Source organism: Myxine glutinosa, chromosome 5, assembly GCF_964187855.1.
Source record: "Myxine glutinosa chromosome 5, kmMyxGlut1.1, whole genome shotgun sequence".
Classification (NCBI taxonomy): Eukaryota; Metazoa; Chordata; class Myxini; order Myxiniformes; family Myxinidae; genus Myxine; species Myxine glutinosa.
The window spans coordinates 31765356-31790165 of record NC_136265.1 but is presented as its reverse complement, the minus strand read 5'-3'; the positions used below and the strand labels follow the sequence as shown (position 1 = coordinate 31790165).

General features: G+C 49.9%; 1 protein-coding gene across 3 annotated transcripts in view; it reads right to left on the bottom strand.

Moving 5' to 3' along the window:
* LOC137427739 (matrilin-1-like) overlaps positions 1-24810 on the bottom strand; it is a 148107-nt gene that overhangs the window by 112199 nt on the left and 11098 nt on the right. For all 3 annotated transcript variants that reach the window (XM_068117440.2, XM_078777830.1, XM_078777831.1), the window contains exons 3-4: positions 13374-13428; positions 5166-5509 (exon numbers count right to left, since the gene is read on the bottom strand). In XM_068117440.2, coding sequence (XP_067973541.2) covers positions 5166-5509; positions 13374-13428 — 399 coding nt within the window. The remainder of the gene's footprint in view (positions 1-5165; positions 5510-13373; positions 13429-24810) is intronic.

Here is a 24810-nt window from a genome sequence, read left to right as displayed (position 1 = left end):
CCATTTCAGCCGGAATTTCACCAATCTCCCCGTCAAACTCATCTGCACAACAATCTCCTCACTCAGTTGATCCATTCTCCTTCTATCCGCCCTTTTCACTCCCGATCCCCTTGACCCAGTTGTTCTCGCAAACCTGCAGTCTCTGTTGTTGTCTCTCTGTCAGTACCAACATCTCCAGACAGGAAAGGTAGGCCGGCATTACGCACGACATCACAACTTTTCCTTTCAATCTCCTTGAATCTTTGTCTGCCGTTACTCCCTCCACTCTCGAAAAATGCATTCATAGACACCTGAATCCTCCTCCGCACCTCTCCATCTGACTTACCATCCCCAGTCACTGTTCCACCTAGATACTCAAACCTATTTCCTTGTCTGATCTCCTTCCCCTCTAACCCAATATTCGTTTCTTTTCTTTGCTGCCTAGGCTTATGCTGGATGGTAACCTGCTCTCCCGCCACGGTCATGCAATCCCTCACCATCCACAGCTGTCGCTTCCTTACCGCCACCAAATCCAATTCTGTTCTGTGCTGTCCAATTCTATAAGTAATTTTGTGGCTTTCCTGCTTTTGAAAGGACCAATCTGCTGTGGCCATTCCATTCCTCACCACCAGCTCTTGACACTCTATTCCTCATTCCACAACCAAATTTACCAACACATTCCTCTTCAACTGGCTCCATTACTCCGACATGTGCATTAAAGTCCCCCACAATGCACAGCATCACCTCCATCTCAACCATTCCCATCATCCACTCCAGTGCATCCCTGAATTCCTGCTTCTCCGTTATAGACCTTCCCGTTTGTGGCCCATGTACCGACATAACACACACCATTTGCCTCTATCACTATCCATGCCATAACTATCCGCCCTCCCACCTTTCCACTCACGCTACCTGCTTGCTGATCTCTTCCGATACTATTATTCCGACGTCATTACTCCTTCCATCCCCACCTGCATGCAAGAGCTTGTATCCTCCTACCAACCTCCTCACACTGTCTCCTTTCCATCTGGTCTCCATCACACATACCGCTTCCAATCTCCTTCTTTACATCATCTCCACCACCTCAACACTCTCCCTCCATTGATCCCACATTCAAACTACCAAGCCAAACCTCACTTCTGTACCGATGCCTGCCTGGCAGTGCTAGTACCATTTTGATTCGTTTGGGACGGCGCTGCCCTGACTGACCTGCTGGACCTCCTACCCTCGGCTGTTATAATCCTGTGCACTAAGTTTGAATATCCCCATTTTCCTCCTTGTGCCCATTTGCTTTGCTTGGTTTCGTTCCGTTTTTGTTTGTAGCATCTTGTTACCCTCTTCCCTGTTTACTTTACAAAATAATTCTTTTAAAAAGGTAAGAAAGGCTATTTCAACTATCTGTGTTTCGTCTCCGTGAGCCGCCATTATTTCGGCGCAAATGACGCTCCTTGGAGAACAGTAAAGTTAGAATTCATTAATTTAATGCAGCGCAATAAAAGATGGTTCGGTCCATCTCCCGAGTCTAACTCGGTGCTGAGGTTCCTGATTTAACTGGAGCTTCATATGTGACAATAATTTATTGTGCAAGAGGAAATAGGATTCATAAGAGAGACTGTGAGTTGGGTCCCATGATGTTTGTTTTTCGTCCTCGTCGTCGTGAGTCCAAACCCTTTCTCGGAGCCGGAGCTGCCGACTGAGTCTCATGGCAAAGAGTACACAAGGTCGTTTGTCATCGCATTCTTGGTAATTGTAGTTATGCCAGAAATTTGGAGCATCCCCACCATGTATATTTCTATACAATATCTAGATTCTAGGCCGATGATGAAAGAGCGAGGAGGGTAACACAAATGTAATGGCAGCTAGTGGTGGAGTGGTACTACAGTTGGACACAACAAGCATGAGGGACATGAGACATGAGAGGGTGACATGAAATGGCAGTACATTACTTATTTGAAGGTCTGGAGGGAGGTGTGGAATTGAATAGCTTCAGGAAGCTGGATCCACAAGCATGAGAAAACAGGAACAAAAGAGTGGAAGTATCAACAACAGTGTCAACAAAAGTGCAGTGTCAACAGAACATAAATCGACAACTATTGGGGATGCCTCATTGCGGTGGTTGTGCCATACAACACAAGTCGGGGGCCAAATCTTCCCCATTCTTCCATGCTGCCCGGATTTGTCAGGGCAGCAAGGTCATGGTCAGAGTGCCGATCAGTCCCGGATTGACAGATAAGTGTTTGATCAGATCGAGCAACTAGGTCAGGACTTTTCTTTTTTTACCTCTCAAATGAACCAAGTTTGAGTTTCTTACTGAATCATAAAAAAATCCTGAGTACCTAAACTCCAAACATTTTCATGCCTCCACCCCCAAAGGTGGCCAGAGGCATTATGTTTTCAGGTTGTCTGCCCATACAGGCTAAACCTCGTTTTTCTCAGCAACCACATGTCCGATTGAGACAAAACTTTCAGAGTAGGAGCGACACCCATGAAGATTGTTGTTTTGGTAATTGTGACGTCCTAGGTCAAGTGGTATGGCAGCCATATTGGCTAAACCCACCTCTACCCCCCACCACCCTCCCCTCCACCATCTCCTCAAAATCCCCCTTTAACGGTCACGCTAGCTAACAATAATTACGACGACCCCACACCATCCTCTTTCCTCCTCTCCACCATCTCTTTACAAACTCCCATCAACTGGCACCCGAGCTAACAATACGCACGACTTCCCCACACCATCCTCTTTCCTCCCCTCCACCATCTCTTTACAAACTCCCATCAGCCGTCACCCTGCTAACAATACCCACACCTCCCACCCCCACCCTCCCCTCCACCATATCCTCAAAATCCCCCTTCAACCGTCACCCTAGCTAACAATACCCATGACAACCCCACACCACTCTCTTTCCTCCCCTCCACCATCTCTTCACAAACTCTCATCAACCGTCACCCTAGCCAGCAATACCCACGACAACACCACACCTCCCCCGCCAACTTCCCTTCCACCATCTCCTCAAAATCCCCCTTCAACTGTCACCCTAGCTTTCAATACCCACGACACCCCCACACTTCCCCTGCCAATCCCCCCTCCACCATCTCCTCAAAATCCCCCTTCAACCGTCACCCTCGCTAACAATACCCAGGACAACCCCACAACACTCTCTTTCCTCTCCTCCACCATCCTCTCACAATCCCCTATCAACCATCACCCTAGCTAACAATACCCACGACCATCCCACACCATCTCTCTGTTCTACCCCCCCCCCCCCCCCTGTCTTTTGGGTCTTCCAGGTCTTTTGGGTCTGCTGGGTACTTTAGGTTAAATATTTCAGGTTACATCTGCGGGTGGAGTCAGATCAGCTGTCCAACCAATGGGTGAAGCCCACACCCCTTTTCCCCACTCCACTTCCCCCCACAATCCCCCTTCAACTATCACCAGAGTTAAAAATACTCATGACTACCTTACCCTCCTCTCCCATCCCATCACAATCCCCCATGAGCCATAAACCAATGGGTGAAGTGTGGCATTCATACATACATACATACATACGTACATACATACATACATACATACATACATACATACATACATACCAACATACAAACACTTGCTCCATTATATGTAGATTATTATCATAAAGAAAACGATGTTACTTTATTAAGAATCCTGGGCTAATTTGTCTGAAGCGGCCTGAATATGAGGCATGAAGGTATGAAGCCTAAGGCCTATACGTACTGTTTCGTTGGAAGGCCTGTAACGCCTGTGCTTTTGATATTTGATGGCCATTTTAACAATTGGTTTGTTTGTGTTTCACACTGAATGAAAAACGTAAATATAGAGCATGGTGATTATGATATTTGACAGGTTCGACGATATGTTCGGCCCGAATGGCATATAAATCAAAATGGCAGCGTATTGAGTCAGCCATCGTACACCTAATAACATCACAGACATAGTCGCACCACATCACCTCTGTCACGTGACCAGATCCTCAGCTCTGATTGGCGTACGTTTATGAGGGACAGGTTTGTTGGAGCAAAAAGAGGATGGGTAAAGTGTGATGAAGGATAGAGGCCAAAAACGCTTTACCTGTAGTGTTCAACCGTGGGAGTTGTATGCAGATGATCTGGTGTTGATTGCGGAAAGTATGGATGGACTGAAGGAAAAGATGAACAAGTGGAAGGAATGTATGGAGACAAAAGGTCTGAAGGTGAATATCGGAAAGACGAAGGTGATGGCAAGTGGTAAAGCATGTGGTGAGGTCGAAAGAACTGGGAAGTGGCCCTGTGCTGTGTGTAGGAAGGGTGTCGGAGTGAACTCCATTCAATGTACAATGTGCGCTGAGTGGGTTCATCAAAAACGTAGTTGTCTGAGAGGGTCATTTACCAGTGTGGCAGCTACATTCAAATGTAAGGTGTGCACAGAGGGAGCTGCAGATGGTGGAAATGTTGAGTTGGATCTTGGAGACGGCGTGAAGCTGGAAGGTGTGAAAACAATTTGCTACCTCGTAGACAAGCTGAATGGAGAAGGTGGATCAGACTCTGCAACAGTTGCTGGAGTGAGATGTGCATGGAAGAAGTTTCGGGAACTGAGTGGCATGCTGATGAGGAGGGGAGTGTCGTTGAAGCTGAAGGGAAAGGTGTATGCTGCATGTGTGAGAAGTGTTATGATTTATGGGAGTGAACGTAGAGCAGCAACGAAGGTTGGAAAGGGTGGAAATGCGATTGGTTCGATGGATGTGCGGAGTATCGTTGAGAGAGAAGAAGACAAATGATGATTTGCGAAAGATGATGGGAATAGAGCCTGTGATTGATGCTGTGAAGAGGAACAGGTTGAGATGGCTTGGTCATGTGTTGAGGAAGGATGAAAGTGACTGGTTGAGAAGAGTGATGGAAATGAATGTAGAAGGAAGTAGAGGACGGGGAAGACTGAGAAAGACTTGGCTAAAGATGGTGGAAGAATAAATGCGGGCAAGGGGGTTAACAAGGAGAGATGCAGAAAATAGGGCAAAATGGAGAAGATTGTCATGGGGACCGCAAGGCTAACCCTCGCTCTAGCAGGGAAAATGGCCTTTAAAATGCATGTTGTATGTTGTTGTGTTGTTGTAGTGTTCAACAGGCTGCTATGGTGAGGCACAGACCATACCATCATGAATCCATCGTAACATGTAAAGAAACTGCAGTCTTACCTTTTCAACGTAAGGTCGTGCGTGGCTTCTGAAGATGGAATCCAGGGTGTAAAACAGAGCAAACCCGGTCTGGGTGAAACCCGTCATATAAGGCACTGAGCTGATCGCTTTCTGCAAGTCTGCATTACTATTATACCAGTCTAAATCGAAGTGCAAGGTATTCTTCTCTTCCATGAACGATCCACTGTATTGCACCAGGGCGGCACGTGCATTGCCGGAATCAATGTCCAGGCCATTCACAATCGTTCGTACAAGAAACAGAGTCGTGTTGAAGATTTCTTCGGTTATGCTACTTGAACCATCAATTAGGAACACGACGTCGGCAGGCTTCTCATATTCACAAACTGTGGAAGGGGCAGTGAAACAGGTGAAAGGGCAGGGAAGAATTATGGATTATGAGCAAAGAAGATGTTGCACAAACTTTGGCGAATCAGGTGGTACCAATTGTTTATTTGTCATTTTGATCGGAAGCCAAGTAGGCAATCCACTGTAAACATTATAACATTACAAACCAGATCGATGCTTGTGGAAGAGCTCGAGCAATATGCAAAGGTGGCAACACCAACAGTAGAGTATAACTGAGAGTGAGATCAAGTGGGACACATGGGGGTGAACAAGCTGAATGAAACGCAGCAATAAGAGGAAGAGGAAAGTGGGGATGGAACAGAAAAGAAACAAACCAATCGCCAACGAACAAACGAGAAGAGGTGAGGTGGATGGGAAGAAAATCACAATGACCAGGAAAAAAAGAGTGCTTGGGAATGGGACAGTTTGGGGGTAGAGGAGATCATGTGTTTGGATGGACGGGATATTGGTGAACAGGTGTCTTGAAGCTCTGATCAGATTGATTGGGGAAGTTGGTTCCACAGGTGAGAGAAATGAGGAACAAGTGAGTGGAGGTGAGCAGTGAGCTTGCATTTTGAGAATTTCACAAGAAGAGGGTTACTGGCAGACCTTGTGTGCCCTGCAGAAACCTGGGAGGTACAGAGCCAAGAGAGGGTAGAGGGGGCAAGACCAAAAAGGAGGCAATAGATTACACAGAGGCCAGCAACCTGTCTGCAATGCAAAAGTAACAGGTGTAGTCTCAGCTTTGTCATGGGAGATCCCAATGATTTTGACGACATCAATAAGGGCAATGTGTGAGGCAGGGGCACCAGCCCAAAGGGGAGAGCAGTACTCCATCAAGTGGTGAATGATGGCATTGTAGGTTATCAAAAATTCATATTGGCCAAAGAAAAGACCTTGCTCGATGAACAATGCCCAGTCAGCAGCTGGCTTTGGAGGCCATCTTGGAAATATGGTTTGCCCAAGAAAAATCATAGCTCATGGTGAGGCCCAAAAGTTCAAGTGACAACGTCTTCAAGTGGTTTGTTTAGGAAGTAGACGGGAGGGTTTGTCAGATGGTCCTTTCAGAGAAACAGGGTGAGTGTGTGGGATTTGTCGGGTTGAAGAACATATTCCAAGTGTTGGACCAGCTCCTGATTCTATCAAGGTCTGCAGAGAGGGAAGAGGCTGCTTGCTGCCTGTCTCATCAGATAGATCATTGATGAAGACTAGGAACAAGACTGGGCCCAAATCACTGCTTTGATCACTCCATCCTTGACAGGGATAGGAGATGAGAGAATTCCATTAAGAGCGACACACTGAATACGGGAGTTGAGGATGTCAGTGCGATCAATGAGATGAAGTGGCCCTGGATACCACAAACAGAGAGTTAGGAGATCAAAGTGTCAGTCTGTACATATCAAATGCTCGAGATATGTCCAGAGAGACCACCCTGAACTCGTGTCAGAGAATGTCGCCTTCCATTAATTGTTGGTTGAGTCAAAGCAGCAAGTCCAGAGTAGAATGGCCGGGTTAGAAACCAAACTGATCGATAATCTGAAATCAGGCTTTAGATAAAAGGAAGAATTTGATGGCAACTGCAATGATAGATTATATGACCTTGCTTATAATATTATAAGCAAGCCGATCGGCCTGAAGGAACTGCGCTCCAACGCGAGTCGAAAGAATTGACGCGACCAAAGACGGAATTCGTCCGAGTTGCTTTATTGAAACAAAACAGCTCAGGTATTCTGACAAGCCCGTTTATCGGGCAGCAATATATATACACATTTATGTCGGGAAGTTTGCCCGGCAAAAGCTATACCGGGCATGCCCGGGTGTCAAGGGCGAGCCTTGGAAAGGCGAGTCTGGACCTGCCCGGGCGTGTTTGGCTGCGGCCTGGCAAGTCGAGGCTGGGCGTGCCCGGGCGCTCTGGACGAGCCCTGGAAAGGCGATAGCGGGCATGCCCGGACGCTCTGGGCGAGCCCTGGAAAGGCGATAGCGGGCATGCCCGGACGCTCTGGGCGAGCCCTGAAAAGGCGATAGCGGGCATGCCCGGACGCTCTGGGCGAGCCCTGGAAAGGCGAGAGCGGGCATGCCCGGGAAAGACGAGACCGGGCGTGCCCGGGAGGTTCGGGCGTGCCCGGGAACAGTGAGTCCGGGCATGCCCGGGAAAGACGAGACCGGGCGTGCCCGGGAGGTTCGGGCGTGCCCGGGAACAGTGAGTCCGGGCATGCCCGGGAAAGACGAGACCGGGCGTGCCCGGGAGAGGCGCGTCTGGCCGTGTTCTGGCCGGTGCAAGGCGATTGTGTGCATCCAGCGGTAACCGCTACACACGCCCCTCCAGAATCGACCTGCACCGGCAGGGTCAATTTAAGGGGGGTCCGGATGACCCGGCCGAAGCGACCCCTGGCGGGTCGTGGGGAGGGGTCCGACGTGGTGGTGGGTGGTCGAGCGGGGGGAACTGTGGACGGGGGGCGGCCTCGCCGCGGAGGAAGGGCCAACCGTGGTGGTCGGTCGACGTCCATGTGCGCCGGTTTGAGGCGGTCCACAGAAATCCGGTCCGGCCGGCCGCCGAAGTCGACGATGAAAGACTTGTCGCCCCGTCGCAGGACCCGGAAGGGCCCGTCGTACGGCGGCCGGAGTGGCCCCCGGTGCGCGTCATGACGCACAAAGACGTACTCCGCTGTGCAAAGCGCCGGGGGACGAAGGACTGGGGGCCACCGTGGCGGGACGTCGGCACGGGGGCAAATCGTCGGGCGGCCTCCTGGAGGTCCGAGCGCTGGCGAGCGGCGGACCAGGGACTGGTAGCGTCGGGCACGAATTCGCCCGGGACGCGGAGCGGCTGGCCATAGACGAGCTCGGCGGCGGACGCCTGGAGGTCTTCCTTGGGGGCCGTGCGAAGGCCCAAAAGGACCCACGGCAGCCAGTCGGCCCAACCGTCGTCCTGAAGGCCGGCCATGAGTGCGGCCTTCATGGAGCGGTGAAACCGCTCGCACAACCCGTTGGCTTGGGGGTGGTAGGCCGTGGTGCGGTGCAGCGTGACCCCCAACGAACGGGCGACCGCGCCCCAAAGCTCAGACGTGAACTGTGGGCCACGGTCGGACGATATGTCCGCTGGTGCGCCGAAGCGCGCGACCCAGGTGGCGATGAACGCCTGCGCCACGTCGGCGGTGGTGGTGGAGGCGAGGGGCACGGCCTCCGGCCACCTGGTGGTCCTGTCCACCATGGTGAGCAGGTGGGTGAACCCCCGCGAGGGGGGCAGGGGACCCACCAGGTCCACGTGGACGTGGTCGAAACGCCGTTCAGGCACGGCGAAAGGTGCCAGCGGGGCCTGGGTGTGGCGGTGGACCTTGACCCGCTGGCAGGCCGTGCAGGCGTTGGCCCAGTCACGGATGTTTCGTCGAAGGCCGTGCCAGACGAAACGCGCCAACACCAGCTTCTGAGAAGCTTTCCGGCCCGGGTGAAAAAGGCCGTGGATGGAGGCGAAGATGCGGCGCTGCCAGGAAACGGGCACGATGGGGCGAGGCTGGCCCTGGGAGACGTCGCAGAGCAGGACGGTGCCCGCGAAGGCAATGTTGGCCAGGCGGAGGCCCGTGTCCGCCGCACGGAGTGCCTGCAACGAGGCGTCGGTGGTCTGGTCGGCCGCCATGAGCGCGAAGTCCACGCCGAGGTGGACCGCGTTCGCGCTGGCCCGAGAAAGACAGTCGGCCACGGCGTTGTCTTTGCCGGCGATGTGCCGGATGTCCGTGGTGAACTCCGACACGGCGGAGAGGTGGCGCTGCTGGCGGGCCGACCACGGCTCCGTGACCTTAGCCATTGCATAGACCAACGGCTTGTGGTCGACGAAAGCCGTGAACGGGCGGCCCTCCAGGAGGTGTCGGAAATGGCGAACGGCCAGGAATAGCCCGAGCAGCTCGCGGTCGAACGTGCTGTAGTTTAACTCGTTCGGCCGGAGTTGCCGGCTGAAAAAAGCGAGTGGCTGCCAAACCCCGTCCACCCATTGCTCATGGACGGCGCCCACCGCGTAGTTGGAGGCGTCCGTAGTGAGGGCGATGGGCGCGTTGAGCACCGGGTGAGCCAGCAGCATTGCGTCGGCGAGGGCCCGTTTGGCGCTGGCGAAGGCCGCGTCCATGGCCGCGGACCAAACAATGTCATGCTTGGCTGGCTTGCCCCGGAGGGCCTCGTAAAGGGGCCGCATGAGCTGAGCAGCGCGGGGCACGAATCGGTGATAAAAATTCACCATGCCGAGGAACTCTTGGAGGGCCTTGATGGAACGGGGACGCGGGAACGTGGTGATGGCCTCGACCTTGGTCGGCAGCGGCACGGCCCCGGTCTTGGTGATGCGGTGGCCCAAAAAGTCAACGGTCGTCGCGCCGAAGTGGCATTTGACCGGGTTGACAATTAAGCCGTGCTCGCTGAGGCGACCGAACAGTGTTCGGAGGTGGAGGAGGTGCTCGGCGCGGGACGTGCTGGCGACGAGGATATCGTCCAGATAGACGAAAAGAAACGGCAGGTCGCGCAGCACGCCATCCATCAAGCGCTGGAACGCCTGGGCCGCGTTCTTGAGGCCAAACGGCATTCGCAAAAATTCGAACAGGCCGAACGGCGTGATGACGGCCGTCTTCGGGACGTCGGCCGCCCGGACAGGTACCTGGTGGTAGCCCCGTATCAGGTCAATTTTCGAAAAGATGACCCGTCCCGCCAAACGGGCGGAAAAGTCCTGAATATGCAGGATCGGGTACCTGTCGGGGGTGGTAGCGTCGTTGAGACGGCGGTAGTCGCCACACGGGCGCTATCCACCCCCCGGCTTTGGCACGATGTGCAGTGGCGAGGCCCACGCGCTATCGGAGCGCCACACCATGCCGAGGTGCTCCAACGCGTCGAACTCGGCCTTCGCCACGGCGAGCTTGGCCGGGTCGAGGCGGCGGGCCCTGGCGTAGACCGGCGGGCCCGTAGTGGGTTTGTGGTGCTCGATCCCGTGCCGCACCGCGACGGCCGAAAACGTCGGCCGCGTGAGGGCCGGGAATTCCGCGAGCCGGCGAGCGAACTCGTTCGCTGCCGGGAGGGCGCACGCCAGTTCGGTTGGCGCGGAGCTGCTCATCGTGCACGCCAGGGAGGTGAAGGTCTCGGCGTTGACAAGGCGACGACGTTTGACGTCGACCAGCAGCCCGTGCGCGCAGAGGAAGTCGGCGCCCAGCAAAGCCATGGGGACGCAGGCAGTCACAAAAGTCCATTGAAAACGCTGGCTGCCGAAGCAGAGGGTGACGACGCGTGGGCCGAAAGTGCGTATGGCCGAGCCATTAGCAGCGACCAAAGAGGGGCCGCAAACGGCGTCCCGCCTGTCCTGCTTGGAGGCAGGTATGACGCTCAGTTGGGCGCCGGTGTCACACAGGAAACGCCGCCCAGACGCTTTGTCCCGAATAAACAGCAAGTTGCCCGAGTGGCCGGCGCTCATGGCTGGGAATGAACGCCGGCCCGGCCGTTTCCCGACCTGCCGAAAGTGCACGGGGGCCGGCACGTCCGAGCCTTGTGTCCGAACCTGGCGTGGTAATAACACCACGCCCGGTCAGGTGGAGGCCCCGGCCGTCGTGTCGGAAGCGGGCGGTGCGGCGTGGCGGCCGCCAGTTGCACCGGCAGTTCGGCCTCCAACCGCGCAGGGCGCTCGGGTGTCGTGGGCGTCGCCTCGGACGGCGGCGGGCTCCAGGTAACCGCGCCGATGTGCTGGCCCGCCGAGGAGATCTTATCGGCTTCCCTGGCGAGGGCGCGGGAATCCGTGTTCAACGTGCCAGCCAGGGCGAGGCGTACCGGGTGAGGCAGCTGGCGAAGGAACAGCTCGCGGAACAGAAAATCCGGAGAGTGCTCACCGAGCAACGAGAGCATATAGTCCATGCGCTCGGACGGGCGCGTGTCGCCGAGCTCGGGCAGAGCGAGCAGGCGCCGTGCGCGTGCTGCCGGTGAGAGGGCGAAAGCGTCGAGGAGGAGTGTCTTCAGCGCGTCGTATTTGTCAGCAGCCGGCGGGTGCTCGAGGAGGCTCAAGGCGCGGGCCGCGGTGGCGGAACCGAGCGCCGCCACAACATGGTGGAAGCGGGTGTCGTCCGCGGTGATGCCTCGCAGGGCGAACTGAGAGTCCGCCTGAGCGAACCAAACAGCCGCGTGAGCCTCCCAGAAGGTAGGCAGTTTAAGCGTCACTGCCGTATCCATGTCGGTAGGTCACCAATGAAGGAACTGCGCTCCAACGCGAGTTGAAAGAATTGACGCGACCAAAGACGGAATTCGTCCGAGTTGCTTTATTGAAACAAAACAGCTCTGGTATTCTCACAAGCCCGTTTATCGGGCAGCAATATATATACACATTTATGTCGGGAAGTTTGCCCGGCAAAAGCTATACCGGGCATGCCCGGGTGTCAAGGGCGAGCCTTGGAAAGGCGAGTCTGGACCTGCCCGGGCGTGTTTGGCTGCGGCCTGGCAAGTCGAGGCTGGGCGTGCCCGGGCGCTCTGGACGAACCCTGGAAAGGCGATAGCGGGCATGCCCGGACGCTCTGGGCGAGCCCTGGAAAGGCGATAGTGGGCATGCCCGGACGCTCTGGGCGAGCCCTGAAAAGGCGATAGCGGGCATGCCCGGACGCTCTGGGCGAGCCCTGGAAAGGCGAGAGCGGGCATGCCCGGGAAAGACGAGACCGGGCGTGCCCGGGAGGTTCGGGCGTGCCCGGGAGAGGCGCGTCTGGCCGTGTTCTGGCCGGTGCAAGGCGATTGTGTGCATCCAGCGGTAACCGCTACAGGCCTATAATTAAGATGATCCGTTTTTGCATCATGTTTGTGTATTGCAATGATGGCTACCTTCCAGGTTAGCAGATGGAAACTGACCCAGAGAGAAAGATCGAGTGAACAGAGCAGAATGAGGTTGAGCAAGAGCAGCAGAGCAGGTTTTTAGGACACGAAGACTGATGCCGTCTGGGACTGCCGCAGAATCGGAGTCGGGGTTTTACAGAAACCTCTCCACCTTCTCAAGTGGGAAAGACGCAGCATCCAGGAGCAGTTGGGTATGTGAGGGTAGGGAGGTTGTGTACACAAGCTATGGAAGCAAACACAGAATTGAGGCATTTGGCCTTCTCCTGAGCAAAGTCAGCTGTGGTACCATTTTGAAGTGAGGGAAGAGATAGTGAGGAAATAAAAAAAATCCCTCAATCTTTTTCAAAGACATAATTTTCTTGTCTCTCCTTTATTGAGGAGGTGTGTATGTGTGTGCATGTGTGTGCATGTGTCTGCGAATGTGACTGGCATCCTCCTAGTTCACTCACAAATTAGTTCATAGCAGTAATTGTAAGGGCTAACGTTTTTGAAGCGAGTGAGGATAGGAAAGCATTGAAAAGGTCGACAGGCCAAAGTTTTTGGAAAGAAGAAAAGAGAAACAGAACGACAAAAAGATCTCAAAGCCGGGACGATTGAGTTCCGGCTATCCCAGAAGGCCAAGGGTGCGTGCAAAAACGAATTCAACAGATGTCGACATGGTACTGGTACTATGGGAAAAAAAAAGATGGAAAAATTTCGATGAAAATACAAACAGCATACAGAGACGAAAATACACGAGAAAACACGACGGGGCTGGTTAGGAAAACGTAACTTTGATTCAGGCAAAAGAGGCAGCTGTGACAAACCCAAACCGGAAGGGAAACTTCTACTGTATACGAATCATTACCGACATTTTTCATGTTATTGTTGCGGAAGAAGGGTTATGGGATAAAATGGGAATAATTTATAATATTTATTTCAACCTACCTGTTCAGCATAAGTGTAAAATTGTTCATTGCTGTTTTAACATTTCACGAAATTAACCAATAAGGAGAGAGAGAAAGAAATGATCATGTCTCGAGCAGATCTTACATTTCTGTTGTAGTGGCAATCCAGAAATCTCAGACGTTATTGGAGCACTTGGTTCCTGATGGGGAAAATGCAAAAGTTACACTTCCTACTCTCCCACCCTTTCATAATAAATGATATTTTAACTTTATACTTTTCCTGCAAAACCTACATCATAGTTCACCATTACAAGCTGTTAGTCAAAAATGAAAGCTCAGAATACCCTCACAAAATGATAACATTCCATCTTACTATAATTCCCCAAATGTCCGTCCGTCCGTCTGCATGTCTGTCCGTCCGTCTGTCTGTCCGTTCGAAGGTACCGCAAAAATGGCTGAACCGATCGCAACGATATTTTGGGTGGGTAATCCTGGGATCTCCTGGAGTAAAATAGGGTATATTGTTTTTCCAATTTCAGCTTTGGCCTCCAGCATTTCCAGGTTTGGACTCCCGCATAATGTTGTTTTCCCGGGTGCCGCACAAACGGCTGCACAGCTGCGCTGCACGGCTGCACCAATCGGCTGCACCGATCGGACTCGGTGACCTCGGATAAAGACTTTTTATAAGGACATGGGTTGAATCCCTGCTTGAGAGAATGCCAAACCCCTCCCCGCCATCACGGTCGTCTCTCCAACTCGCAATCCCATGAGATATGCAGAAAGGACGACCCAAAAGCAATTATCTTCTTTTTGATTCGTATATAAACATCATTAAAAGTAAATAATGACCTCGGCCAAAGTTCAAACGACGTGAGTTTAATCTCTACATGAGAGAATTCCACATCGCTATTTGGGTGGTGTCTACGCTAACAGATCGCTGTCTCTATCAATCTTGCCAAGGCTGTAACACCTATCGGCTCAAAATCCTTTTAACTGTTGACTGTTGACTTGGTAGTTTTTACAATGAAGGAAACATTAACAATGTTGTTAAAAATTTATTTCGTGATTAATTTGTGATTGGAGATATGTTGTTTGGAATGAAAAAAGAGATATCGAGTTCAAGTAAATGACGACATGCCGTGATGGTTTCTACTTTCTAAACGTGAACTTCGTGGATCGCCATATGCAGATTTGCCACGGACCCACGATTGATGTTTCTTTTCGTGAACATACCCGTTTGTTTGCGAACTGGTACGTTTTTCATGGAATTCCTTCACAAACTTGCTGTCCATGTCTGACGTGCAACTGAGGGTGCTAGAGGAATGTGGAATTTATTGGTTTCATGCTTTAGCATTCGCTGTATCTGCATTGCCTGTTTGCTTCTGGCCTCCCACCCGTGCATAGCACAGGTATCTCACTAGTATAAGATAACGTAAGACTGAGCTTATTGTTATCAAGTTAAGTCAAGTTGTTGTCGACGTCTAGTGACATTCATGATCACATTTCTCCAAACATACCTATTCTGCAATGCTACCTGAAGCTTTGGCAGAAACAACTTGGTGGCAGCCTTTACCCCATCCACCCATCTCATACAAGGTCGGCCTCTTCCTCTTCCCTCAACCACACCCAGCATGGTTGACTGACTGCTGCAGACTTTAGTTTTCTGCATGCATGATGTGTCCAAAGTAGGACAGTTTATGTTTTATCTTCAGCTATTCTAATGTACATGGAGGCCTAATTTCTTCAAACACTGATTTATTTGTTCTTCTTGCAATCCATGGAATTTTTAACATTAATCTCCAACAACACATTTCAAAACTGGCAATCTTCTTCCTTTCTTTCTTTCTTCACTCTCCATGATATGACTCACGTCCAATATGACGTCACATCTTTGTCTTTCCAGATATTTGTAAATCCTGACGTTACTGTTCTCAACATGGGTAATGTGGAAGTCCTTTAGGACTTCCTTATGATTGAAAGATTAATAATGTCCCTGCGAGTGATTGACTCGCAGCCAAATTGCTTTCTTGAAGCGTTTGTCTCAGCATGAGGACGCAACAGAGACATAGACGTTGTTTGTATAATTATTAAGGTGCTAGAATCTTTAGAAATATGAAATGACAAAGAAACTGCATTTTAAATTGTGGATCATGGGTATTGTTTGTGCTGGAAGCGAATTGGAGAGTGTGGAGTTCACGTTAACTGATCTGGGAGTGGAGCTTGTGCTTGTGTGACGACCTTTGACCTGGTGCGGATGCCAGCCTTGTTGGAAAGTGCAGACTCAGCTCTTTATCTGAGATTGACCAGATGTGAATGTCTCAGAAGACGTCTCCCTCCGGCTTAAACAGTGACCTTTCTTGACCTTCAGTAATTAGTGCGACTCCTGCAAGCTTATTGGTGGTTTCCTGGTGAGAAACAGCTTCATGAGACGCCAGTGAGTCTGACCTCTGGGAACCCCTCCATGCCCGTAGGCCCCTCCCTGGGAACATGAAAGGATTTTTCTCTTATAAGAAGGGAACACTGCAAGATAATTTTCAGAGAACTCTACTCAACTGTTGTACTGCTGTGTATTTGTGATATGTAAATTTGTCCTGTATCGAGTCAGGTTTTCTCCGCAATAACTGAATAAATCTCTTAAAGTGAAGGCGATGTCTTAGAACCTTAAACATCTCCAGACATCGACCTCTCCAACAGTAACCATCTATTAACTTCTCCTCTGCATTCTCCACTCACTTCAATGTTAGATCCCAGGAAGAAGAGACTTTTTCCACATGATCGTCTCCTAATCTGAACACGTCGTTATTCTCATTTTACTCCTCCATTCACTGCTTGCAGTAGTTTCATGAAGTCCTCTTTATTTTCTGCCAACAGAGTGGTCTCATCAGCATACCTGAGTTTTTACCTCCACTACCGAAGGGGGGATGTAGGTAAAGTTTTCACCCCTGTCTGTTTGTCTGTCTGTCTGTCTGTGGACAGGATATCTCAAAAAGTTGTGGACGGATTCGGGCGGATTTTGGTGGAGAGGTTGGCATGTGACAAGAACAAAACGATTATATTTTGGTGAAGATTCGAATCCGGATATGGATCCGAGAATTTTAAAGTGATTCTTCCCCCAATGAGTGATAGGGCTAAACTGATATATAGCAGGACATCTCAAAGTTGTGGCCTTTCAGTTCTGTTGAGCAGAGTTTGTGTTTCAGTTCTGGCATCCTCAGCGATTGGATTTCCTTGGGGGTTGGATGATCGAGTCCCGTTATAATGGCCAATTCTTCTCATCAGAACATTTTGCTCTTCCCTAGTAGCCATTGGGTGCTATCAAATGTGGGGGGAGAGGATGGGGGATAGGGGGTCATCATCTTTCACCATGGCTTTATCCCTTATATTTCTGATCATGGTAATTACTTGGCATGCACAGAAGTGGTTTGTCATTCCCTTCTGCGTAGTGTCTGTACAAGGCAGGTGAGCCTAGTCCTTGTTCTCTATAAGAGAACCTTCTGCCTATCATCAAGGCCACGCTAGGGAGCAGGACTGAACATATACTGGTGAGCGAAGTCATCAAACCTGCATGGGTGTGCAAGAGTGCATCCACTGGGTGTGCAAGTTGGCGCTGGTGAGTGTCACGTTAGGGCCCGAGATGCGTGAGCTGGACCATTGGGGAGTCGGCTCGATGCATGAAGGGGCAGTCCCACACACCACACATGGAGCATGCTTCCAGGCCTATGGGGTAGGGATTAAAAGAGATTTTTTGGGGGGAAGTTGCTGATATTCGGCCTTGCGGAGAGTTCCTCAGGATTGCCGGTGCAGGCTACTTGGAGTTTCCGGCAAGTATGAAAAGATTCCGGCAAGTATGTTGATCGGTTGGTTTGTCTGTTTGTTACTTGCCAGAAAAGATTCCGGCAAGTATGTTGATCGGTTGGTTTGTCTGTCTGTCTGACTGTCTGTCTGTCTGTGCGCAGCACTACGTCTACACCGTTGCACGTAGAATCGCCAAACTTTACACACATATTTGTCTTGCCCTGGAATAGACTGTGCCCAATTTTTAACTCTCTCGGCCCAAGGCCTCCATTATGATGTCATAATTCGACAAGTACAAAACTTCATCCAATCAAGATGCAATTTCTTGAGCGACATGACGGCATAAACTGGTGGAGGAAAAAAATAATGATGACGTCATCGGTCACGTGTTTCGGCCGCCATCTTTGAAAAACCGAAAAACGTTGCACCTCTATATCTCTGAAAGTGCTGAATAGAAAAAATTGAGACATGGCTCATTGTAAAGAACTCTCCATGGGGAATAAAATATGTTGATGATGTCATAGATGCCTCCATTATGACGTCATAATTCGATAAGTACAAAACTTCATCCGATCAAGATGAAATTTCTTGAGCATAATCTAGGAATAAATTAGTTTAGAAAACAAATAATTATGACGTCATCGGACACGTGGTTTGGCCGCCATATTTGTCCAACATGGCCGATAAAAAAGTACATTCTGTCAAGTCCTCGGTCTCTGACCGATTTTTCACCTCTCTGTCTGTCTGTCTGTGAGCAGGATATCTCTCTCAAACGGGTGTGGACAGATTCGGGCAGAATTTGTTTTTACAGGTTGGATGTCTGACAAAGATGAATTGGTTATATTTTGATGAAGATCCAAATCTGGAACCACACCTGAGCATTTTAAAAGTGGTTCTTCATTGAGTGATGGATCCAAAAATTGATGTATAATATGATATGTCAAAACCTTATAGACAGATTCAGACCAAACGTTGTGCAGAGGTTGGGTGTTTGACCAGTAGGAATTGATTGGATTCTGGTGAAGTTCTAAATATGGATCCAGGTAGGAGAATTTTGTTTTAATTTTGAAGTGATTCTCCAACCATTGAGAGATATGGCCCAAAATGATACATAGCTCGCCATTTCAAAAGGTTGTGGACGGATTATAACCAAACTTGGTGGATGAGTTGGGTAGTTGACAAGGACCAGCCAATGAGATTTTGGTTCAGGTCCAGATGTAGATCCGGCCTATCGCTGGGATACAAAACTGGCGGAGGCCAGCGGAGGCCAGTAAGCCTGGCGGAGGGATGCTCTCTACCGAGTGCCCTTCTAGTTCCCCTTTGTGTTTGTCTTTTGAGCACTGGATCTTTTTCGTTTATTGTCCTGTCTGCCTTCGTTCCCCCCCCCCCCCCCCCCCCTCCCGCCCGCCCCCCCAAATGTTGGTACCTCGGTACAGTCAGTCCTCGTTTAGCGTAGTAGTTAAATTCTTGAAAAGTGCGACTTTAACAGAAACAACTTTAAACGAATCCAATTTCCCTATAATAATTAATGTAAATATGGGAGTTAAGTTCCAGGGAAATTTTTTATCATCAGATTAAAGACATTATTTATATATAGAGTATAAGTTTTAAATAAATTTTAACAAACAATTATTGAATATCATCATCTCTCGTTGCTTCAGATCTTCATTGGTTAGCTCTTCTCCGTGTGATTGCAGAAGTGGAGAAACGTCGGCTTCTTCCACCTCATCAACTCCTGCTTAATTGGCCAGGCCAAGGATGACTTTCTTCATAGTGGGGACAACATCTTTAAATCCTTTCAAGTCGTTGACACATTCAGGCTACAACTTCCTCCATGCACCATTCATGCACACCTGAGTAATGTAATCCCAGGACCCACTTATGTCATTGATGCACAACTCGGTGTATGTAAGGCCTATATTGTACTTGCTCGGTTTAAACAAGACCTATAGTGTACTTGCCCAGGGTGCAGTCACCTGACAGGAGTAAATTCCCTGTCAGTGGATTAAGGGGTCTTACTCCTATTGAGAGGAGTGGTCCCAATTGTATGACCATGCATTGTGGCCCTTCGGGGGCATGATGCATGCGTTTGAATGACTATGTGCTTCAGCCTAGGGGTTGAGGCGCATGTGTATTGTTATGGGGACAGCCTTGTTGACGTTGTGCCTTGGCCATGGGGTCAAGGTGCACGTCCAAGGCTGTTCAAATGTTTGACTTTTTACCTTTTCTCATTGTAAAAAAGGCAGGCCTTCAAGCGGGCCCTAAACGCTGGGTGGGCTTATACACCGGTGTTTACGGTATGGTTATATTGTAGCTTTATTAAAACGAAGAAAACCATTGGTTAACTAGAACGGCACTCAGTAGAGAGCATACCTCCGCCAGGTTGGCCATATCACTCAATGGTGAAGAATCACTTTAAAAATTAAATAATTCTCTTATCCGAATACATATTCAGATCTTCACCAAAATCGAATCTTTTTGTCCTTGTCAGATACCCAACCGGTCCACCAAGTTTGGACGAAATCCGTCCACAACTTTTTGAGACATCCTGCTTATGTATCGTTTTTAGCCTGATCTCCCAATGGTGAAGAATCACTTTAAAAATTCTAGTAGCCGGATCCGAATCCGGATCTTTACCAAAATCTAATAATTTCGTCCTTGTGACATATGCTACATGTCTGCCAAATTTCCTCCGAATCCGTCCACAACTTTTTGAGATATTTTGTTCACAAACAAACAGGCAGACAAACAGACAGGGGTGAAAACATCACCTCCATCCGCCTTTGGTGGCGGAGGTAATTAAACCATTTAATCGAGTATGTTCTCTAATATATCAGCAACTTGTTGACGAAACAATGTTAAGCGAGGACTTGCTTTATCAGGTGTTTTTAGAGCAAGTTTAGATTTCGTGGTGGATTTTGTTCTGCTACCTCCAGCCCTCAGGTGTTGTTTCAAGATCTCTTGGATAGCTTCAATTATGTTCAAGTCATGTCTCTGAGATTGCCACTGAAGGCCTTTAACATTGCTTTCTTTGATCCAATTTCTCACAGAGCAGTACGGGAAGGTGCGTCTCATGTATGAAATTGGTGCTCTCATTGGTGCATCATGACATGTACTTTCCCAACCTGGATATTTGGATCTGGTACGTTCTCCCTCTTGAACCTGTTCACAATGAACTTTCCATCCAACCTCTCCTGTTCTTCCTCGTCCACTCTTGACTCCTATGATCATGTTCTAATGAAAGCTCATATCTCTCTGGATATTATTAGAAACTGACCTCAATACTCGAGGGGAGATCTGGCGAGATCTCGGAGACGGTGGGAGGGATTTTCGAAGCTCCACACGGTCTCCACGTTTTTCGAAGTTAAGTCTGTTCACAATTGTATTTTGTCGAAACTGTATTTATCTTTCGGTGTGTGAAGTTATTGTGTGCAACTTTGGTTGTTTCTCGGTGTTTATCTTTCATAAATTGATCGTCTGTTTGCCGTGTCGTGTCTTGAGGCCTTGTACAGTGTGCACTGTACAACCTTGAGGCTTTGTTTTTCTCTCAGCGGTCCGTCGTTTGTGATCCAATAACTTTCGTTCTTACATTCCAGGCTTTTCACCCATAGCCTACTTCCTTGTGTAAATCTCAACTCAAAAAAAAAAAAAAAAAAAAAAAAAAAAAACATTTCCTTCTCTGTTCTCATTCGTTTATTCATTCTTATTCGTTCGTTCTTCGACCACGTGTTTCTCCCCCATTTCCCCAGATAGTTTTCACTCATTAACCTTCAATGTTTACACTTTCCCCTCAAGTTATGTATTCCGTCATATTTTATAACACCTTTTTCTTCTTCTTCTTTAAAAGGCTGCTTTCGACTTGCTCACCAAATCGATTCATCCCAAAAAAAATATCCATCTCCTATAGTGCCTTTTTTCTACATTCCCTAAACTCTCCTGCACTCCATCCTCCATCCAGCGTCCTTAAACGTATTTTTAACTCGAAGGTCACAAGAAACTCATTTTGCAATAAATGTTCGTTTCCCATAAATCGTACACTTTCAAAATCCCAATCTCACCCCTCCCCTCCAAATCTTCCCCATAACCCCTCCCCTCCAAATCTTCCCCATCACCCCTCCCCTCCAAATCTTCCCCATCACCCATCCCTTTCAAATCTCCCCCCTTGCCCCCTCCCTCCTAAACTACCCCCTCACCCCTCCCCGCCAAGACGCCCCCCTCGCCCCTCCCCTCCTAGACTCCTGCCTCACCCCTCCCCTCCAAATCTCCCCCCATATCCCATCCCTTTCAAATCCCTCCCCTTGTCCCTTCCCTCCCAAACTCCCCCCTCACCCCTCCCCTTCAAATCTCCCCACCCTCATTGCTTCTCAATTTCCCCCCTCTCACTCCCCCTCCTCAAAGCGTCCTCCCCGCTTCTTCCCCCTTCAAACTCTCACCTCCATCTCCCCCAACCTTCTGCCTCGCTCTTCCCCCTCCTCAAATAACACCTCATTGTGGCTCACCCAATCACCATCAAACCTTTTGTCCGCCCCATCCTTCCCTTTCTCCGAGCTATTCTGAAATCTCTGACACACCTTCAACAGCTCTCCCTATCTCTTCCACCTCTTCCACATCTTACCCTACCCCTCCTCCCCCCTGTTCTGTATCTGATGCTCCCCCTTCCTCTTCATTAACGGTATGGACCTCAAACATCCGGGGCCTTCGTTCAAACTTAACTGATCTCTCCATACAGGTTGCTTCTGTCAAACCAGACGTGATCTGCTTAACAGAAACTTTCCTCCTTTATGATGTCTCTGATTCCATAGTATCTCTCCCGGGCTACTCCCTCCTCCGGTATGATAGACCTGAGCCTCGTCCTGGAGGCGGGGTTGCTATCTTTATCAAAAACTCTCTTCCTCACTCGCCCTACACTGCACTCTCTCCACCTCACCCCCAGGAATACCTCTGGCTACGGCTTCCCCTTCGCTCCCACCTCTTGTTCATATGTGTGTTGTACCGTCCACCAAACAGTGATGACTCCATCTACATCTCGCTGTCTGATGATATGGACCAACTTCTATCTACTCATCCCAACTCTCTCTTCCTCATATGTGGTGATTTCAATTGTCACCATGCCAGTTGGCTGGGTGTGGGTACCTCTCTCACCAGCCATGGCTCTTCAGCAAAGGACTTCTGCGACTCACTGGGACTGACACAATCTGTCAATTTCCCGACCCGGATCTCAGTCAACGGAACATCTTCTCTTCTGGACTTGGTTATGACTAACTTCCCTGAAAATGTCTGCTGCTCTTCTTCTGCTCCGATCGGATCATCTGATCATGTCCTTGTTAAAGTGGACATCTCTCTGACCATCCTCAGGGAGCCTGCTCAGCGTCGACGAGTCTGGCATTTCACTCAGGCCAACTGGCACGGTCTTCAAGCAGCCATCAATCATCTGGACTGGTCTCCCATCTCTACCACCTCTGACATCAACTCATCCTGGGAATTCTTCCAAAGTAAATTGCTCTCTCTCATGCACAGATTTATCCCATCTCGTCTTCAGTTGTCATACCCTTCCTCCCGTCCATGGTACACGGAATCTTGTGGTGAGGCTGTTGCCCAGAAACAACTTGCCTTCGTCTCCTGGAAAGCAAATCCAACGGAAGGAAATCTCATTTCCTTTCACAAAGCCCGAAACAAGTGTGTGTCCACCCTCAGGAGAGCCAGGAAACAATATCTCTCCGTTCTCAAGACCGAACTCTCTTATCTGTCTCCCTCTTCCAAATCCTGGTGGCGTCTGGTCAAATCCGTTTCTGGTGTTTGTTCCCCCTCCATCCCCTCCCTTACCTCAAACGGCTACACAGCTGACTCCGCACGTGAAAAAGCTGAATGCCTCAACTCTGTGTTTGCCTCTAAATCTTGTGTCCCAAACCCATCCCTCTCTGTACCCACCATACCCAGTCGTACCCTGCTGCTCCTGGACTCCGTGTCCTTTCCTCCTGACAAGGTGGAAAAGTTTCTGTCAACCCTCGACTCTGATTCTGCAACTGGACCCGACGGCATCAGCCCACGGGTCCTAAAATCCTGCTCTGCTGCTCTATCTCACCCTCTCTCTGTTCTCTTCACCCTCTCTTTTGCTCAAGGTCAACTGCCATCTGCTTGGAAATCAGCCAACATCACCGCTTTGCACAAAAAAGGTGCAAAAACAGATCCTAGCAACTACAGACCAATCAGCCTTCTCCCAATTATCAGCAAAATCATGGAATCCATCATTGCTTCGGATATGAAATCTTTCCTCTTCTCCAATGGCTTGATCTCTGATCATCAATTTGGTTTCAGACCAGGTCACTCTACTCTGGACATGCTGCTTCTGCTGTCTCAACAATGGATGGAGGTCCTCAATGCCAAACAGGAAATTAGAGCTGTCTCCCTCGACATATCACGTGCCTTCGACACGGTCTGGCACCCCGCTCTGCTCACCAAACTCTCCTCCTTTGGTATCCATGGAAATCTCCACGCATGGCTGGCGGACTTCCTCTCTAGTCGTCGTCAACGTGTGGCCCTGAATGGGTTTCTCTCATCTCCTCTTTCTGTTCAGGCTGGAGTTCCCCAAGGCAGTGTTCTGGGCCCCGTGCTTTTTCTGGTCTTCATCAATGATCTCTCTGACTCTCTCGAAAATCCTCTCTATCTCTTTGCTGATGACTCCACTCTCTGCTGCTCCATTCCTCTTCCCTCAGATCGGCAGTCTGCTGCCTCCTCACTCTCTGAAGACCTGGACAAAATCACAGACTGGTCAAACAAGTGGAACATGTCTTTCAATCCTGACAAATCTCACACTCTTACTATGTCTCTCCGAAAAGATCGACTGGACAACCCTCCCATCTACTTTCTCAACAATCCTCCAAGAAGTTCTGTCGCTCAAGATTTTGGGTCTCACTATCTGCCATGATCTTTCTTGGGAAAACCACATTTCCAAGCTGGCCTCCAAAGCCAGTCGCCGACTGGGCATCCTCCGTCGTGCGAAGTCCTTCCTCGGCACACCTGAGCTCCTCACCACATACAAGGCTTTCATCCGCAGCTCAATGGAATACTGTTCTCCCCTATGGGCCGGTGCTCCTGCCTCACACCTAGCTCGGCTTCACGCTGTTGAAACCAAAGCTTTCAGAATTATTGGAATCTCCCGCGATGAAGCTATCTCTGAGGGCCTTTCACTCACTCACCGCAGGCAGGTAGGTGGTCTTTCTGTCTTCTACCGACTCCTCTCCGGCCTTGCACCCCCAGCTCTCTCTGTGCTCTGTCCCGCAAATATTCCTACAGGTCGCACAAGATCTGCCAGCAACCCTCTGATGGTTAAACTGCCGAAATCTCGGCTCTCTGCTCACCTTCACTCTTTCATTCCTCTTTTCTCCCGCCTCTGGAACAAACTCCCTCACTCCCTTCAATCCCACTCCTCCCTCCAGGTCTTTAAAACAGCTGTTCACCACCATCTCTTATCTTCCCCCATCCAAAACCTTGATCTTTTCTACCCCCGCTAATTCACCCCAGATCCACCTTGTTTGAAATTCCAACTTCTTTCCTGGAAGTCCTGGCAGTGTCCATATGTTTTATACCTCTCCCACCGCCCCCTTCCCATGCCCCCCCCCCCCCCAAAGCCCTCGCCCTCTCTCAGATCTCTCGATGTCTCCATGTCTCTCGGTCCCTGCTCTCAAATGTTGTGTTTGTGTCCTTCCCCCTCTCTCCCCATCTTGTCTACCGCTCCCGATGTTATATGTTTTATGTGTCGGTTTGTCTTTCTGTGTGATTAATGTTCG